Below are 19,525 nucleotides of genomic sequence, written 5' to 3'. Positions count from 1 at the left end.
GACAAAGTCCATTTTACATGTTTTTATTAAAGTTGCATAAAAGTGTAACAAAATTGGGCAAAAACAAGACCTGTTGTTGATATTGCTACATTTGTTTGTTGGTTTAATCAAATCATTGTCCAAAAAACATCTCCTTCAATCCACATGGTTGAACTCCTGTATTTAGCCTCAATGATGATAATCGGTATATATATATTTTTTGCAATTTTTCCCAACAGTAAAAAAACAGACTTTTCAATAGCAGTCTAAGAAGATATAATCCAAACCCCGGATTTAGGAATTAAAATCCACTCAAATTCACCTATTGATTGAGCTTGCCTGGTACAATCTGATGCCTCCAAAAAAGCATGCATGATTTGGGGAAACTCCACCAGGAAGGCAAAAGCAATCGCACCACAGTGATTCTGAATGGATTTGTTGTTCTACTACGTGGTAATCCAAGGCCGGGCATCAAGAAGTGTCATGAGCACAATAAAAACAGACCAGTATTCAAACGGTAAATGTAAAGAACATTATTTAATCTAATTAAAATCACTTTATCAAGGCCTAAGTATTAAACACTCACTTCTAAAAAAAAAACCACAAACAAAACAGAATCTCATTTTGTTTTTCCAAAAGAAAGAAAGAAAAGGAGCGACAGAAGTTCCAAGGTTCTCCACACGCTGCACACTCGTCTTCAGCAGTTTGCGTAACCTTTAAAAAAATGAATGTCTCCCGTTTATTTGGTTTGTGTGACATAAATAATACCTAAGGCAACATCTGTTTAAAAACCAAAGAAAGAAGGAAACTGAAGAAAGGAGAGAGGGAGGAGGAGAGAGGGGATGCCGGGTAGAAAAGACGAAAGATAGAAATGGGCCAGTGTGTGTGTGTTGGCAGTGACAGCGAGAGAGAGACAGACAGGTCTGCTTTCACAATCGGTGGCCGGAATCATAGCAAACGCCACGGCTCCTCCAATAGGCCTGTTGGCTTCAGTCTCTGATCCGATTGGCTCAGAATGAGACACAGCTGGCTTATTCTGAGAGATGATTGGTAGTTGCTGCTGGGAAACACGGATCTTGTGACAGCTACGGACCTGTCTGTCTCTCTCTTTCTTTCTCTCCCCTTTTCTCTCTCAGCACTTGGTGTGTGTGTGTGTGTGTGTGTGCACATCTGTGTAAGAGGCAGCTGTGTTTGCTAATACGTTTCCGTTTCCTCCGCCCCAGGGCTGGCCTGTGTGTGTGTGTGTGTGAGAGAGAGAGAGAGAGATAGAAGAAAAGGAAGGGTGAATGCTTTTCGACAGCTTCAGTGTAAGTCAGTGGCCTCCATCCCTCCCATTCAGACGTCTCATTGGTGGGTCTATCGACAGCCAGAGGACGTTACAAAGTCTCGCCAACAACACGGAGCTCCAAAGACATTTCCAGTTCCCATGTGTGACCGCTCTGAGCTGACGTCTGCCAAACACCAAACTACGTGGTGGACCGAATCATTCCGAAGATAAAGGGAGCGAAGTGTGAAAGGTACACAGAAAGAGGCTATAAAATAAACCAAAAACATTTAAAAAAACAAGGCAGCTTGGTTCTGGGTCCCCTTGTCCGACTGTCAGTGTGTGTGTGTGTGTGTGACAAAATGCATCCAGAAAAACCAAACAGGAACCAGTCCTATACTAAAAGATTTGTCGACCAGAAGAGCAGAATATACAGACCAGGAACACCCCTCCCATCATGAATGTTGCTGTACATTATGTAGCAACACGCACACGTCGCATTTAGCAACACGCAGACGCACATATGCGTGTGCAGGCTGGACAGCACAGGCTTCTAAAGAACCACTCTTACGACTGCACTACGCATCTGAGGAAAGAAAAACATACAAGTTTCCCCCAATAATTGGATTTCTACACAAGCACACCCGGCCTAACGTAACCTACTTCTACTCTAGCCTCAGGGCGAGATCGTTAGTCCGCTGGTTGGACCGTACGACAGCCAGCCGGTGACTTTTTTTTAAGGTTCAACCACTATTTCCAGGAATCAATTTTTCCCTTTTTGTTGGACTAAAGATATAGAGCACAATATTCTCCGTGGTCAGGGGTTACGGTTTTCTTCCCAAAATGACATAGTGCAGATTTTTCCACAGATCCACACAGAAAGCAAATGTCACTGACTGTCAGGACCCGCCCCTGACTAAAAAAGTTACACACAAAAAACTAACGTCAAGTGAATGTCCCCATGACCGAACTGAACTAGAAAGTATCAAAAAAAGGTTGGCTGCTGGATCGTTTTACAGGTTTAAACCCCTCGCAAATAACTAATAAGCTTTCTCATCGGGAGGGACAAAAACGCAATGATTAGGCCTTGCTTCAAGCTGATTGGCCATTTCCTCTTCGTCGTTCCCCCCCCCCCTCTCTTCTTTTCTCTTCTCTTGGCGTTTGTAGACTCTCGTTGCTCTTCCCGCCTCACAGCCTCCGCACTCTCGAGTAATTATGGGCCTCGTCTCACTCGTCTCTGCTCCTCTCCTCACCGCACAGATGGAGGATGGTATGAGGGAGGGATGAGGAAGAGGAGTGAAGCCAAACAAAGGGTGAAGGAGGAGCAGGGGTGAAAGAGAGACGGAAGGAGAGTGCTTGGATAAAGACCAATGAATCCCTCGTTGTCGTTTCCCCCCTGCTCACTATTACTTTCTCTTCTTCACGGAAGGTTGAGAGCGAATTATGGAGACCGGATCCGGACCGGGAGGATGACAGGAAGAGGGTTCGGAGAGGAAAAGGTGGAACAAGGTTTAGTTAAAGTATTTCATGAAAGTACTCAACGGGAGAAGACTGACATCAAAATGGAAAGACGGAAAGACGGAAAGCACGGCAGGAAGACGAGAGATGAGGGTTGAGGTGGGAGGACGTGGGGATGAGAGGAGGGGGATTGGGGGTGGGGGGGGGCGTCATCATTTCTTCTGAGGCGTGGAGAGCTTCTGCATCCCTCGGATCTTGTCGAGCAGCTCTGAGACGAAGACCTACGGTGAGACGGGAGGAACAAAACACAAAGAGGGAATTCAGAAATAAACAATAAAAAGATGCACGGTGCATTGATCTGGGGGTGAAGTGTCGGGGGGGCAGGAGAATGGAAGAGAGATTACAACTAAAATATAAATGCTTCTTACCTCAGTCGGTTTAAAACAGTCAACCACCAATTCCTGTAAAACAATAAAAGACAGTCTGAATACCTGATATATATATTTATTGTGTGCACGTGTGTGTGTGTGTGTGTGTGTGTCCCCTCCGTTTCCTACCTTGACTCTGGCTCCCCGCTCAACGTCACTGGGCATGTCCAGCAGCTCGTCCACATCTATCTCAAGCTCTGGGATGGCCTCCTCCTGTAGCACGTGGCATAATGTACAACAAAAAAGGTTAGACACACACACACACACGTCAACCTCTTTTCATTGGACTATGAATAGCCCGGTGGGTTTCTTTCCCTGTGTTTATGTTGTGTGGCTCGTCTGCAAATAGCTGCCGGCCTGTCCGTCTCGCCGCGTGACGTGGTGCAAAGCGGCCGATGCCTCTCCACGTCTGACCACTAGAGGGCGACGTCCCTCCGTGAGAGCGGAGAGACAAAGAAAAGCAGGCGAGTGGAAGGAGACGTGAACAGGTGAGTCCAATGCTGACACATTCAGCTCTTTGTTCGAGCGCTCAGTTACACATCCGTGAGGAACTCAGATCATTTTGCTTATCACACAGTAGGAAAAAAATTAAAATGTCAGTCGGTGATTGGAATCGTCGAGCTATTGCTTTGACTGAAGACATGGGTTCTTTTGAATCATCGTTGATGGTTAGAAACTTTAGAGAATAACTTTATCCGCTCGAAATTGGCTTGTAAACCACCTTGAAACAGAAACAGCTGCAATAAATGAAAAGGCGCACCTTTATTATTTATTATTCAAGAAAAGCAATTAGCGCCTGGTACCGAGAAGCTGACCTCCAGCGTGGGGGGCGAGAGCACCCTCGCCTCTCGCTTAGAGATGTTTGGCTCGGTCAAAGTAGAAGCTGAGTTCGCTGTGAGTTCATCTTTGTTCTTTTCTTTCTTCATTTCCCTGAAGCCAATCAATACTTTTCCTTCTGGTTTGTCAGGTCGCTCTGTGGAAAGTGCTTCGGTCGTCTCCCTCTCTTTCTCTCTTTCTCTCTTTCTCCATCTGTCTCACTCAAGCACACTAGCTCAGTGTGTGCTATCAAAGCGGTTCACCACTGGCAGCAACACACACACACGCACACACACACACACACACACACACACACACTTTCTCTCTCTGGAACAAACACTCGTTTCCCCCTCTTTTGCTTCTCAATTGCTGTCCTACATTCATGTCATTCTCTAGGAGTCTCTCCCTCACTCTCGTCCTCCCCCTCGTTGAGGGTTGCCCACACCAGCTGCTCTCTGCACCTGCCCAACTGCCCCCTACTCCAACACACACACACACACACACACACACACACACACACACACACACACACACACACACACACACACACACACACACACAGACAGACAGGAACCACATGCTGGGTGTGCAGATTTGTGTTTCACATTATTAACTGAATGGCACTTCAAGTGACAAGTCCTCAACATCACACACATCCTTTCTGTTTAACACAGCTCTCTCTCACACACACACACACATGCACACACACAGATTTAAATCCTAAAATGAGCAGGATAGTGTGTCTGTGTGTGTGTGTGTGTGTCAGACGGGGTACGAGGATTTAGTTCTGAGCAGGACTGCCTGTGTGTGTAAGATAGAGTCTGGAGGTGACAGCCAGACTGTCAGCAGGGTATACAAAAAAAACCCACACACACACAAACGGACTCACAAGGAAGTTGCTATTACAAAAAAAATACTGAAGTACACACACATTACACTATTAACGCACTTATTCACACACAGACACAAAAGCTGGTCTTTTACAGAATTTCCCAATTTAAGCTCTGAAAGAGACACAAAGGTGCACACATGCTTACACCGCAGACACACTGACGCTGTCTGTTACTAACACACACACACACACGCACACACACAGGGGGTGAAGTCTGACACAAAGACTGATCTGCACAACATGTGGGCTCTATGTGCTGCGACGACAGGCAATAAAGAAAGCTAGGAGAGAAAACGTGAGCGAGGCGAGGACACAAAGGAGACGAGGAGATAAGGAACCGATCGCTCAAGATTAAAGAGAAAATCATTGTTTGACTCCCTCACCATTCTTCTTTCTAATTACGAACAGCATTTGCTTTGTTTCACGTGTCTCGTATGTGGCGTACTCACACTGACGGCTCCCGAGCGACACATTTAATACAGCTCACTTGAAAAAGATTCGAGAGACGGACTGGGAAATCTGAAAACGGGGGGGAGGGGAACGAAAAAGAGGAAGGAAGGTAAGAGGTTAGGGAGCAGCTGAGGGGGGGGTGGAGAGAAGAGAGGGATGTGGAAGAAGGCCCGGAAGACAGGCTTCAGAGAGGAGACACAAAGAAAGCAGGGAATCCTCCAGACGGACTTACTCAACTCGTCTGGAGGCCGGAGGGCTTTTAAATGTTGGCTGCAGATGCGATCTGGACTAAAAGGTGCCTACAAGTTGGCACACGCCGCCGGGCCGACAACAAAGAGGTGCAGGAACCAGGAAACCAGTTGGTGAAACTGTACTGGAGGAATGAGCAACACTCATTTCTCAAGAGATATCTCCAAATCCTCCGCAGGAAATGACTCGGTTTGTAAACAATGAGGAGCGCAAAGGCTCGTGAAGCTGCGCGAGGTCGTTAACCACCAACCATGTAGCGCGGTGGTCACCAACATTCACGAGTCACGAGTCACTATATGCTTCCAATGACGTTATCCGTGGTCGTGTACAGGAAGTCAAACACCAGGACAAGGAGTCAGAGCGACGACTTTATGGGGTTTTAAAATGGGCGTTTCAGCAGACCAGTGGATGTCGACACGGCGAACAGCTCGAGCAGGAAAATGGCGGTTTAGCGGGCGACGTGCGCGCGGTTGCTCGCAGTAGCGGCAGCTGTTGAAAACCCTCGAAGAACATGCAGGTGACCTCGTCAAACTGTAACACCTGTCGCCCCGGAGCGGCCGCCAGCCTGTCGGCATCCTGTGGAACGAGAGTCTGTTGTTGAAATATCAACCGGAGACGCAACGACCAGACATTCTGTTTCAATTCAGTGTTTAACGCTCGCCGCCTCGTCTGCATGGGCAGCGTGTGATTGGTCGGCTGTAAAAGGGTTTATTCATAACGGAGCCATCATAAGACGGAAATGAGCAGCGACGGGATGGATAATCCATTTAATTTATGATCATGATCTTTAACAAAATATCAATAGTATTTAAAAAAAGCTCATGCCCTACTTCCAACACTTATTTAAAGCCTTGACTGTCATTTGTGTGTATTATTCCTCATATTTCAACAACTTCGGATTCTATTTTGGTTTTCTTTTACTTTTTCCTGTTTTGTTTTTTTGTTGTTGTTGCTTGTACGACATTTTATGTTTTCATCCATATGTGTGTGTACTGTCTGTGTGCCTGTAGTAGTTGGGAGGGGGGGGGGGGGGTTAAAGGGTTAGGGGCGGGGCCGTCCTACTCCTCATCTCAGAGGAGCCTACAGACCTCGGTCTTTGGACGGTCCTCCATTCGTACATTTTTTTCTGTTAATGTGTATGTACACGTTATATATGTACTTATGGAAAATAAATTACTTACTTACTTATCACAGACGTATCGTGTGTGTATCGTGACTTTATCGTGACTGTATCGTGTGTGTATCGTGACTGTATCGTGTGTGTATCGTGTGTGTACCGTAACTATCGTGTGTGTATCGTGAATGTATCATGACTATCGTGTGTGTGTGTATCGTGACTGTATCGTGTGTGTATCGTGACTGTATCGTGTGTGTATCGTGTGTGTATTTCCCCTCGCTGTAAATACCGTCTCACAGTTTCATCTTGTCGTATTGACCGCCGGTGGTTCTGTTGACGTTGTACTCAAGAAGTCTGCCCTTTCCAGTCTGAACCAGCAGCGCCCTCTGGGAAACAAACTGATAATATAAACTGGCATAAGTCCCCATTTGCATTTCTGCTCTTTGAATTTAATTTAACGAGTCAATGCGAATGTGATTCACGCGCCGACACAATGAGGCGGACGCAGTGTCTGGAGGCTGCCTGCAGGACGGAGCGGAATGAGATGTGACAGTATGAGAGCGTATATGTGTGCAGAGAACTACTCCTCTCACACGGAGGGGAAAAACTCCAGATACAGGTTCCTCACAGGACACAACTTAAGCTACACACACACAAGTAGGTCAGCGTCCTTGTATCACAATAAAAAGGCCCATCGTTGCTTCTGTAAATATCTCTGGAAAAGGGAAGTGACGATAGAGAACAATGGTTTGATTTCACAGTGTTATATCTTCTAATATATATATTTTTAAACTGAGATTTAAGTGCGAGCAACACACTAGGCAGTTACAGGCTGCACACAGTGAAAGAAGAACTATGCTGATGTAAAAATAAAAGAAAGGGGATGTGAGCTGAGAAACAGCCACTAGAGAAATAGCAGATAGGACGGTGTAGTTATCAGCACAATGAGCGCATCGACACACGGCAATTAAAAACAAGATCCGGGGGGGGGGGTATTAAGTGTATTAGGGTGGATACAAGCCAATGGCGTTAAAGTGTAGGAAGCATCGTGTGTAAGTAGGTCACATAGGCCACCTGCAAGGAGTACACTGCAGGTGTTCCAGCGATAACACACTACACACCTGATTCCTGTGACGGGATCTGTGTAGACGGTGTAAGAGAGCGAGCCAGAGGGAGACCGCGGAGAAGAAAGTGATTTAAATGCGAGGAGATTCATCTTTACCAAACGCTGGTCGACGAGTGATAAAAAGCCACGTTTGCTTTTCCTGCTGCCACAGGAGCAGAGCAGGTTAAAAATAGTCCAACTTCAGGATGGACAATCTCCCGTTTTGCTCGGAGAGAAAACAATGTTTTGGTTTGGTACAATGCAAGGATGAGGGGAGGAAGTGATGGCTGGAGCAGGCAGGATGGAGGAAGGAGGAGCAAAAGTGGGCCGCGTGGCGCTGAACAATGTCGCCTCTCACTCCCAGTTCCTTGTGCGTGTGCTTGTTTTTAATGACTCCTTTTACACAACATTTTACTCCCTATCTTTATGTTCTCTGCTGGTTAATCAGATTTATCGAATCGCTGTGGAGAAAGACGCAGACGCGAAGGTCGACGTGTGATCTACACAGAACTCATTTGCACCAATAAACTGCGAGCTGCAGCAACACGCTGTGCCTCTCTTTTCCAACTCCATCTGATACGCATTGGGGTCAGTCCAAGCGGGCTTTTGCTGAGTGTTAAGACATGTTTGCATAACCGAGTGCGGGCAGTGAGTGTGATGGTGTGTGTGTGTGTGTGCTCCATTAAAACTATTACCCCTGTGCTGGTCGACTTGGCACCCTGCACAGGTACAAAATAAGTGTGAAAGCCGACGACGACAAGTTGCACACGCACACAGCCACCCTGCACTCTAAAAGCATGCGGGTGGACAAAATGAAAAAGGCCTGAGCTTTAAATCACCGAGGTCTTTCTCGATACTTAAAATCTTAGCTATGGTAATTAGTTGTGATTGTGAAAAGGGGTGGTGATTGGTGAGAGGACGGACGAAGACGAGGAGGGTGAGAGACGAGAAGAGGAGGGAGAGCAGGAGTGTGGCTGAAGGCCGCTGGAAACGGGCATTTTGGTGGAATATCTGATGAGCAACAGAGAAGAGACCAAAAGAAAGAAAAAACACCCGTGCATTGCTCAAGTTCAAAAAGGCTTATGGATGAGACGTGCTTCTGCAAAGATTCACATAATCATATTTGACTAAGGATGCAGGGGCGTTTTTAAAAAGGCACCTGCAGCTCAGAAAGGCTCGCAGATGAGCCGATGGGCACACCTTCAAATTCCCACGCCGTATGCATGCTCAGGCCTGTTTATTAAATAAACACAGACGGATCGAGCCAGGAATGATAATATGCAATAAAAACTCCAGTCGAGTCATAGAACTACAGGAACTTAAAACGATGGAGAAGTTGAGGATGTGCAACAACCCCGTGCAAGGTCATGTTGTGGGAAGTATGTAACCTAATAATATGCCTCAGTGGCCTGTTAAGAAATGAACGACAGTACAGAAGCTACCGAACCCCTTTATTGTCAAACAACTGATGTTCAAAGTCGAAACTGAGCTGTAAATGTGCCCGCAAGCCATCTCAAGGTGGTGATTTATGCCACCCTGGTTGATTAACACACACGATAAAATGAGGATGGAAATATTGGAATAAATTGCATGGCATAAACCCACTTCCTGCTCCTCCCCCTCTCTGTCTCTTTATTCTTAGGTCTCTTTTGATGCCCTTCCCATCTGGTTGTCATTTCCGCTCCCATAAATCACACAGAGCCGTCCATAGCGTTTGGGTCGCCGTGCTGCGGGGGAGCGGGCGTTCGCTACGCATCGTGTCATCGCCTGCCGCTTTCCGTCTTCTCTCCGTCTCCCTCACCCGATAGCTTATCGGGGATCTGCAGCTCTTTGAATAACAGACATTGTTTATCCTCCCCCCTCTCACCCTTCCATCCCTTTCCTTCTTCCCAGAACCAGACGGGCTCACGACACGTAGTGACCCCAAGACAATAAAGATTTATGATCGGTTCTTCTCCTACGCAAAGAAGGGGTTAAAACGACCAGAGCAGCCAGCTACTTCCTGTCAGGCCGCGCGAACATGGGAGATAGCGAGGGGGAGGGGAGGTATAGCGATAACTGTGGGAAACTGTTGAGGAGGACAGAGTTGACGGCATGTGTGTGTGTGTGTGTGTGTGTACAATTAATGTAAGTGGTACTTAAATGAATATGTGGCCTTACAGACAGCCATAAACTATGAACTGCCACAACAATCAATACTCAATACAATACAATGTACTTAATCCAGTGTGCAGTGGGCATGTAACATCACACGGGTGTGTTATTGTGCACGTTTTGATTGTTTGTGTGCGTGCGCGTGTGTGTGTGTGTGTGTGTGGCTGATTATCATCTCTATTGCCCAGATGTCTCACGTCCTCATAAAACAGCTCCGTCACGTAAAGTGAGAGGAGCCAGAGCCTCCACAGGCACACCGCGACGTGGGCATGCTATCAGGTCCCAGTGTGTCTGTGTGTGTGTCTCTGTGTGTGTGTGTGTGTTGCTTTGAGGTAGTAGAGAGCCAAACCAAACAGGCTCCCAGAACACAGAACGCAACGATATATGATGCCAGGAAACATTCATCACTATAATTAAGACGCAAGCCCAGACAGTAGCTTCAGTAGTTCTTACACTGTAATTGGGCAAAAATATAAGAAACACTGTAGAGTTCACGTATATATATATATATATGTATCTTGTAAAGAAGGATAAAATGGTAAATGGAAATCTATCGAGAGAGGCAGAGTGTTGACTGTCAGCCGACCCTCAGGCCCTCCGAAAGATGCCCAAAGTCCTCCGTTCTGGCCGTGCGGCTGAATGCATCTCACATGGGCTTGTTTGGCCCGCCTGAGCGGTTCGTTGGCTCCTGCGTGTTGACTGGACTCGTCTGTGCTGCAGCCTCTCCGGGGGGAGAACACTCCGGCTGGTCCCTCGGGGTCACGACCAGCCTCGGGGAGACTTGTACTGGCAACCCGGGCGGCGCCGGCTGACGACGACACGAAGGCAGCAGATTGTCACCGCCGAGAAAAGTCCCATTTAAAAAAGGCCTGCGAACGTTTCATCTTTTGCTTTTCAATTCCATGCGGCTTTTAATTATTTGTAGAAACAAATGCAGCCTCTCTCTCTCTCTCTCTCTCTCATTCTCTCTCTCTCTCTTCAGCCCACTCGAATTACCAAATGCCTCGTGCATTCATCTGAACTCCGCATCTCGAGTGCCCACTTTCACCCTCCACCTCCACTCTGCATCTCCTCTCGAGCCCGTCACTTCTGCGGCAGCGGAGGACCGATCATCCGAGGAGGAGAGCGTGGCGCTCCACAAATTAACACGCAGACCGATATCGACGTGTGTGTGTGTGTGTGTGTGCGTCTCGGGAATGCCGGGAAAAGTAGCCCGAGGTGCACCGAATTGATTTTTATTTTCGTTCTACCGCCGATCGATAATTACCATGGGAGCAAACAAGCAAAAGATTAAACTCAACGTGCAGAAAAAGAGTGCGAGGAAGGCCACACACACACACACACACACACACACACACATTACTACTACAATTAGACTAAAACATGAGATTACGTGCAGATTAAATTAAGAATGCATGCAAAGGATTACAGATGATTATCATTATGTCACTCCCGGCATGTGCTGCTGAGACAAAGGGGCCCAACAATCATTTGTTCTTTTCCCACGACATTCCTTGAATGACTTACGCTGTCGTTCTGGCTGTTTCGGGCAGGAGTGTTTTAGCGATCCTACTCACTAGTTTAAGTTCTATCAAAATATTTCCTTCGTTCATTTGTACCCACTTTGCTGACATGCGGAGGCTTTAAATTCATTGTGCCACTATTGAGACGTCTAAAGGGATTAGAGAATATTAAAGGTTTTTTAATAAGGATCAGTCATCAACATAACCGCCGACTTCTTGAACACTGGTGACACTTGAGGAAGTGAAGGCTTTGGTTCAATTCCTTTTTGGGTCAATTAAAGATTACTCCATCAGATTATCACCTCAAAACGACATCGTCTGAAACCACAACAACAACCCTGATGAGAAAGTGGACGTTCCAACAATCATCATTCACCAACTGGTTTATTCTTTTGCCTGGCAATTCATTTACTCTCCTCTGACGTGTGTTCAGTAGCAGGATTAAACTTTATTTGGGGTTTTTATTGCATTTACAGAATCCGACTGTCAATGGATTGAAGTGATAATCCACACAAAAAAGTAAAATAAAGATGTTATAGTGTGGAGCAGGGAAAAAAGAGGTGAATGACAGAGATGGTAATTTCTTCAGACTATTTTCCCAAATATGATGAGTTGTTCCTTCATTCTAATAAACATGTGTCTCCAAACTAACTTTGAGACACAAGTTTATGACTTGTTGTTGTTACTAAACAATATCAACCTACATCATTATTTTTAATATATTATAGCAAATAACAGAAGGGAGTGTTAATATTATTCCTCCGCCTCATTTATCATTTTGACTCTCATCTCTGGCTAATCTATTAAAAAGATGATTAAAATGTCATTATTTGTCTATCTGCCGACCAGCTGTCTGTCCATCTGCCCACGCATCTTTCTTCCATTCCAGAAGCACTTTTCGACCAGAGCGGTCTCATCAGTCGTACCAGAACCCTGCCACGTGGCCCAGGACATGCGGGGGGCCAACATGGCACATGGGCTCGAACCCAATAATCGGCGTCCGCTAACCGAGTCCCACAAACCCCCGTCTGCCCACCACACATCGACGAGAGCGATAATAACATTAAAAGTCCCGTCAACTTCTCTAAAATAGCTCCTGTACATCCATATGCGGACGTATGCTTCCCTTCAGTTCACCAACACCATGGGACTAAAATACCCTCCTGAGTGGATCCGTGTTACCTCACTCAACCTGCAGGCGGTTGGCATTACCCACAAAGAGACCTCATGATGATACTGTAACTTTCCCCACGAGGCTGCAACCGACGTATTGGGACAGCGGCGGCTTGTTTCGTTATTTCGACATGGAAGCCGATCAAAGAACTCACCAAACCCTCATATTCACATCATTTTAAAGTATTATTCCAGCCACGACCCCCTGGAGTCACGCATGGTCGTAACACTGGCCTGCGTACCAAGCGATGACTTTTAAAAGAAACGTCCTCGGGGTGCTGGAGCTTTCACAGAAGAGCTATCAAAAGCGTATGTACAGTCCTAAAATGCATCGAAGCATAGTGAACAGGACTTTGAGGAGCGCTGGTCTGTAGCTCATTTGAAGAAAAGAAGAAGCCGGACGGCGACCGGGCGCTTTAACGCACCACAGTCGTCATATTTATGGAAGCGAAGACGGCTATTAAATGTGCACGCACAATATACACAGCTGTTTGTCCAGGAAGATGCGTGTGAATATCTGGCTCTCCAGTCTGTAAACTGTCCCGCAACATTAACCCTCTTGTTACCTTTCGGGTCAATTTGACCCCATTCAATGTTTAATGTCGGTGTTCTTTCGGGTCAATTTGACCCCAGGCTGTTTTTCACTGTGTCAAACATATAAGAAATATCAACTTTTTTATATATTTAAAGGGCTATTTAGGTAGTCAACAAACAAACATAAAGTACCTCACACTTAAACTTGGAAAACAATATTAATTCTAATAATTTCCTGGAGGTTTTAATTGCTGGGGTCAAATTGACCCCAAGGGTAAAATATGTTAGTAAATGTAAAGGTAACAGGAGGGTGAAACAAGTAACGGCCTGCAATTCCATCTGGCTTCCTAATGGCTCTCCGAATGCGGCCCTCTTGCCTCTTGCGATCGTTACGGGGGGGAAACGGTTCACGCTCGGCCGACGGCCCCGACCCGTGTGACGGGCTCATCGGAAACATAACGGCGACGGGTTGTACATGGTGGGAAAGTGTCAGGCAGTCGTGAGCGGAGCGCGGGTCGAGGGTTGTGACAAACAACAGGGAGGCTGAGGCCAACAGGAAAGGAATCCGCTCTAAAAGGTTACGCACACGCAAAGATATTCACAATGTGTTACCGGGTGCTGTAGATTACTGTTTACAGTCCTGCATGCTTAGCTACTGGAATACATTCCGAAAGGAGACTAGCGCGGTCCGACGCATTCTTGAAATTGAAGCAGACTACTTTGTTTAAAATGATGTTTAAACATTGAAAACAAATGGCTGACATACCACACATGTGTTGGTTACATTCCTTTATCTCTCATCCGAACACTAAGCAAACCGTACTTTTTAAAAAGTGATTCTCAGCCAAAATGTTGCAGCCACATTTGGCGAAATTCGAGTGTGTGTGTGTGTGTGTGAGAATCAACAGGTGTCTGGATTGATTGTACTTTTTTGGGGAAAGTTGTGTGTTGATGTAGTCTTCTATTGTCCTATGAACCATATTGTTTGTGACTCTCACCACGCGTACCCTTGATAACATGCATTAACCATTCCCCTGGATGACTCACGCCCCTCGTTCCCTCCCTTCAGCCGGGCCTGCGCTCGCCTCCCGTTCTTTACTTCCTTCCGGTCTTATACTCGCACAAAAAAACTAAAACACACACTCGCTTGGTCTCCCCCACCCGCAACGTCCTCTCCAGCTCGGCCGGGTTTCTTTTTCACTCTGCGTCTTAGAGAAAGGCTCACATGGTCAGTCAGTGGGTCGCGCTGACTCACCCCCCAATCAAACAGGAAGAGGACTGTTCCACATAGAACCGCAGAACCACATGTGAGCCATTAACACGATGTGCGCATGCCCATGTCTGTGTGCGAGTGTGTGCTGTTGTGTGTGTGTGTGTGGGGGTATTTACAAAGACACACTGGAGTCTTTCACTCCCGCTGTGTAACAACCACTCTTTGTAGTCATCCTCTTACACACACCGAGTGAAACAGGGTAATACTGATTGGTATGCAGACCTTGAAGTGTGAGGTTTAAGCAAATGTCCTGTGTGTGTGTGTGTGTGTGTGTGTTTCTGTGCACGTGTGTCCGTCGGCCAGAATGATTCACTTAAACAGACATCCTGGGCTGCGTGTTGTGTTTTTGTTTTTTTCTTCCCCCGACTGACCTCTTAAACGGCCTGTTGTTGCAGTCTGAAAATGATCCGTTCACACACACACACACTCTCTCTCTCTCCCTGCACTGTATTCCCGTTCGTGAGATTCATTCATTCAGCTGTCGCGAGTCTCCGGATTGTTTTCAGCGACTGATCAATCACTGCTGTCGTCAGAAGAAAGGGACTATATAAGTGCCAGTATCATATCACAGCAACAGCAGAGGGCACAAGTTAAAAGAGCACGCTCTCCCTCTCCGACATCCCGTCCTCCTCCTCCTCCTTTCTGTTTCCGTCTCCTCTTGCCATCCCCTCCAGTCGTTTTCCCTTCTCTTCCCCCGTGCTTTGCATTCCTGCTCGCCAATCCTGCCTCTGTTCTCACTCGTATCCCCATCTGTGTTTATGTGTGTGTGTGTGTGTGTGTGTGTGGCCACGTAGCGCCCTGGAGTTTGGGGATTGGACCGCCCACTCGCCCACTGTTAACTGTGTAGCTACTGGTCAGCTCCGGCATAGTAGCGGAAGCAAACAAAGCAAAAACAAGCCTTTACTGACAAATTTACATTTTTAACAGCCCAGTTGCCATGGAAATGATACGGAGGCTGGTGTGAAGTTCTATCATTTTCCACGAGAAAAATTGAGCTGCGGACTGTAAATGTAACCCCCACTTTCTCCCTTTCTCCAGAGTGTGCCCGAACTCACTTAGCACCTCATATACAGAGGCAGTAATAAAGTGGCGGTGCAATGACAACAAAGACAAAGGCATCTCAACAGCCAGTAACCCCCCTGAAATCCAAACGCTTCCTGCCACTTCTGTGTTTATGTTTCCAACCTAATACCGTTTACAGTTGGGTTTAGAACATAAGCTGTGAGGTGAGCGGGGGAGAATTGGAGGATGTGTTGCAGTGCGGTTCCCGCCCTTTGTCTTCTAATGTACCCCCAGAGCCCCTATCAGATGAACTACAGCAACCCCTTCGCGAGCCCTGGGAATCGCCGCTCTACTGGGCACCTTGGCACAGCCGGGGAGCGGTCCTCCGACAAAGCAAATGCCACATTAACACCCGACTGCAGGAATATGAGGACGCCCGGCTCATATAATAATTACGACGCCGCAGTGAAAGCAAACAAAGAAAAACAGGGACTTTTGGGAAAAGGGTATTTTTACCAAGCTTTTCTTCCACCACATAGACACAACCTTCTTCTTTTCTTCTTCCTGCATGATTAACCAACGTAAACATTGAAGCCTCGTTGCCATGGCATCGTATTAAGGCTCGGCTCTTCACTCTGACTGGCAGAGGGACGAAGTGGCTGGATGAATATCTGACACGCTGGCAGAAATCACTGGCTGACTGCTCGTAGCTTGTTTAAAGGGATTATATGAATGGGGGGGGGGGGGATAGCTCATTATGAATTCCCTGTTGGACATACTCCACGCCGGGTTCATATTGAGCAGATAAATCCAAGACGGGAGAGAAATAAAGGGAGATGGGAATGAATAAAGCGTGGGGGGTGGTGGTGTAGGAGAGACACAGGGAGGTGGAGGAAAACGAGCAGCGCGCTCCGTGTCTTTTGTCACGGAACTGGGTTCTCCCACTCCGCTCCCCGGCCGGCTGAAGCTGCCTCTCCAGTTTCACGGTGGAGCAGCACGTGCTCCTCCGTCTCCCCGTCTAAATGAGCCCGATGCGTCTCCGTCAGTGAACCGGCTGTAAATGAATCTCTTTGTTGTCTAACAGCCGAGGCAGAGACGGGATCAGCCCAGTGAAAAGCAAAGAGGAGGTGTGGGGGGGGGGGTGGACGGAGAGCAAAAATAGGCATCAGCATTAAAAGACGAACGAGGGATTGTGAAATGAATCGATGCGTCCCGCCTCGTGGGTATCTGCTGTGTCGCTGATACGACGATAATAAATCAGTGCATTGATTCTCGCCGTCACTGCGACAACCATTTGAGAGTCTTTTCTTGGACTCTTTGTGACCCGGGCTGCGCAAAGTGGAGCGGAGTCGCCGACGAGAGATGGATGCGAGACAGCCGAATGAATAAATGAAATCTACAGTGGAATGAGAAAAAGCGGCCTCCTGAAAATGTACTTTGTTTGTTTTTACTCTGCAAGGTTTTAATCCATTGCATATGAATCCATCATTGGACCACAATCACAGCACATTGATTTTGAAATCCTCTCCAGGCTATTTAATCGCCTCTGCTGGCATGTGAGCCTCTGTCGTACCCCCGCTACTTTATTATTATTATGATCCTCGTGTCACGGGATATCCCTGAACACCGCCGGTAAAATCTCAATGAAAGTACAATGCAATCTGGTTTTCACATGAGGGAGGTATCTGTTTCCAAACCCTCCTCGGCTCTCGGGCAGGGGGCCGGGAACTGATTTACGCTCTTGTTTAACGCCGGCTTGGAATAACAGAGTTACGATTAGAAATAGTTTGACAGTGGATCGGATTTTTGGACTTCCAGGCGTAAATGTTTAGACCGCCAGACCTCCTGAAGAGGCTGTTTGCCAACCTGTCTGTTGACTTGTATCCCCAAAGACCAGCCTGACCTCGCTCTCACATGTGTGAATGGTCTCCCAGCCTCTTTGCCACTTCGTCTCAGCCGTTGCCAACTAGGAAGTCTCTGAACCTTTGAAGTCGTTCTAGTCCTCGCGCTACTCTGAATAGAATGTGGGTCAATGCCAGCTCAGTGGCGTTGACATGAGCTTACCAACTACTGACGGCAGCAGCCGCCCGCCAGGTTACATTGGAGCCGCGTGTCACCGCCACCAACGGTCTGATGTGTGATGGCGTGATTGTGCTCATTACGGCTCCCCACCCCCCTGACAGGATGTACGACTGCACCCTTCCACCCGGACGCACCCGTATCACCTCATGTGCCTTCCTGGAGGAGGTATCCCCCACACCTGTCTGTCGCTCTACAGACAAAGACATGAGGAAGGGGGCATGCTCACCAGTGGGTCACAGCCCAGATAAACCAAAGACAGTCACACAAAGAGTTAGTTTCTTCATTTCCATATTGAAATTTTTTTTCTCCATCCCCAATCAATGTATTTAATGACACGGGTATGATTTCCAGTGAGCTATTAAGACTTTATTAAATGAACTCACAGGTGTGCTTTAAAACAGCTCCAGCCAATCAGAGGAGAGAAAGACAGAGGCTGTCTATTTCTCGGTAAGGCAATAAAGCTGTATCAGCTACATTTAGCCGACCTGTGGATGGGGGGCTGACGTGGAACCACAGCGGCTGTATCTGACATTTACAAACAGCTGACATGCTTTGCGTCTTGCAGCTCCTGATCAGCTTCCTCACACTCCTAGTTTGCCATCTTCATTACCTCATCCTCCTACTTATGGCCCGGATACTATAGGTTATTGAACACGCGAGGCTAGGCCAAAAGCAGCGACAAAGGGCCCTGTGAATGTTTCTTTACCAACAGTTCTCTCTCGGGCTGTGGCCACACAGACAATCCCCGGAGCTCATCAACCGATTTAAGGAGCCCGACCCCTCAGCAGAGCCGCCGGATCGATGAGTTCGATCGGTTAGTTGAGATCGGGTGTGTATGGTTCGGGTCTTTACCTCACAGTCGTATAGGTCCGTTAGCTGGTTGATAATCCACTCCTCCAGGTTCAGCCTCTTCCTCAGCTCCTTGCGGTCGTATTTGACGGTCACGCGTCCCTGCTTCCGAACGGGTATCTCCGGCTCCTCCGTGGTGCCGCCCGGCGTCTGGAAGTATACCCGGGGTTGAGGGCTCGTCTCCGGGCTTGTTACAGCAGCCATGGTCGCTCGGTACAAAAAAAAAATGTAAAAAAAGAAGCGACGTGGAAGTGTGGAAGGGGCGACGGCGAAATGAGTCGGTGGACGCGCGGCTGCTCGCTTTCCTGCACGGATGAATTGGCGACTGATAAACGTGTGACTCGAAATCCCCCGAAGAAGAAACACCGCGTTGGACCTGATGCTTTTGTTGTCCTCGGACCGCTTAAAGGGACATTGGCTGTGTCCACACAACAAACAGGACCGACGGGCAAGAGGAACCGGCTCAATGGGCTATTTACAGCATGCAAACTCTGCTTGTATAAAAAAAAGAGAGGTGAGCAGAAGCAGAGCTGGTCTCAACTCTTCCGTCAGTACAAAGATAAATCAGACCTCTCTCTCTCTCTCTCTCTCTCTCTCTCTCTCTCTCTCTCTCTCTCTCTCTCTCTCTCTCTCTCTCTCTCTCTCTCTCTCTCTCTCTCCACGAAAGGTGCGTGCGCGCTCTCTGAGTGGACTCAAGCGCATCCGACGTAGCACTACTGGAGAAACGAAGAGGAAGAAGAAAAAGGGAAACAGTTTGCTTTTTTTCCAACTTTGAAAACCAGTTCACTCCTCCTCTTTCTAGTTTCCTTCTCACATACCACCCCCCTTCCTCCCTTCCCTTATCTGTCCCATGTGACCCCCCTTGGAGGCCACTTTCAACATTTGAACACAGTTCAACTCACTTGATACGAGAGAAATATACTCCACTGCTAGGATCAGATATACATGTCTATATATATATATACACACACAACTATATGCCCTTAGGGGCAAACCAGCATCCGCTAAAGAAGACATATTTAGAGCTCAAATTGCTAGTTTGGCTTTAGGGATCTTGACGTCTACAAACACTTGGTATAATATGCTTGGCTCCTTTTAGAATGTGTGAAATGTATACACACAAAATTCCTCACATACGTTTCACAGTTTATGAAAAGGATAAGCCGACAATTCAGTG

At 47.2% G+C, this 19,525-nt stretch overlaps 1 protein-coding gene across 1 annotated transcript; it reads right to left on the bottom strand.

The window, feature by feature from the left end:
- Positions 1-7: 7 nt before the first annotated feature.
- Positions 8-18,968, bottom strand: ppp1r14bb (protein phosphatase 1, regulatory (inhibitor) subunit 14Bb). The gene is made up of 4 exons (XM_056442996.1): positions 18,352-18,968; positions 3,259-3,342; positions 3,130-3,162; positions 8-2,982 (listed from the first exon to the last, which is right to left on the bottom strand). The coding sequence occupies exons 1-4, from the start codon at positions 18,550-18,552 to the stop codon at positions 2,914-2,916; spliced, it is 387 nt and encodes a 128-aa protein (XP_056298971.1). The 5' UTR covers positions 18,553-18,968; the 3' UTR covers positions 8-2,913.
- Positions 18,969-19,525: the final 557 nt, after the last annotated feature.

The sequence above is a fragment of the Pseudoliparis swirei genome, chromosome 21 (assembly GCF_029220125.1).
Source record: "Pseudoliparis swirei isolate HS2019 ecotype Mariana Trench chromosome 21, NWPU_hadal_v1, whole genome shotgun sequence".
Taxonomy (NCBI): domain Eukaryota; kingdom Metazoa; phylum Chordata; class Actinopteri; order Perciformes; family Liparidae; genus Pseudoliparis; species Pseudoliparis swirei.
This window is presented reverse-complemented; position numbering and strand designations above follow the sequence as displayed.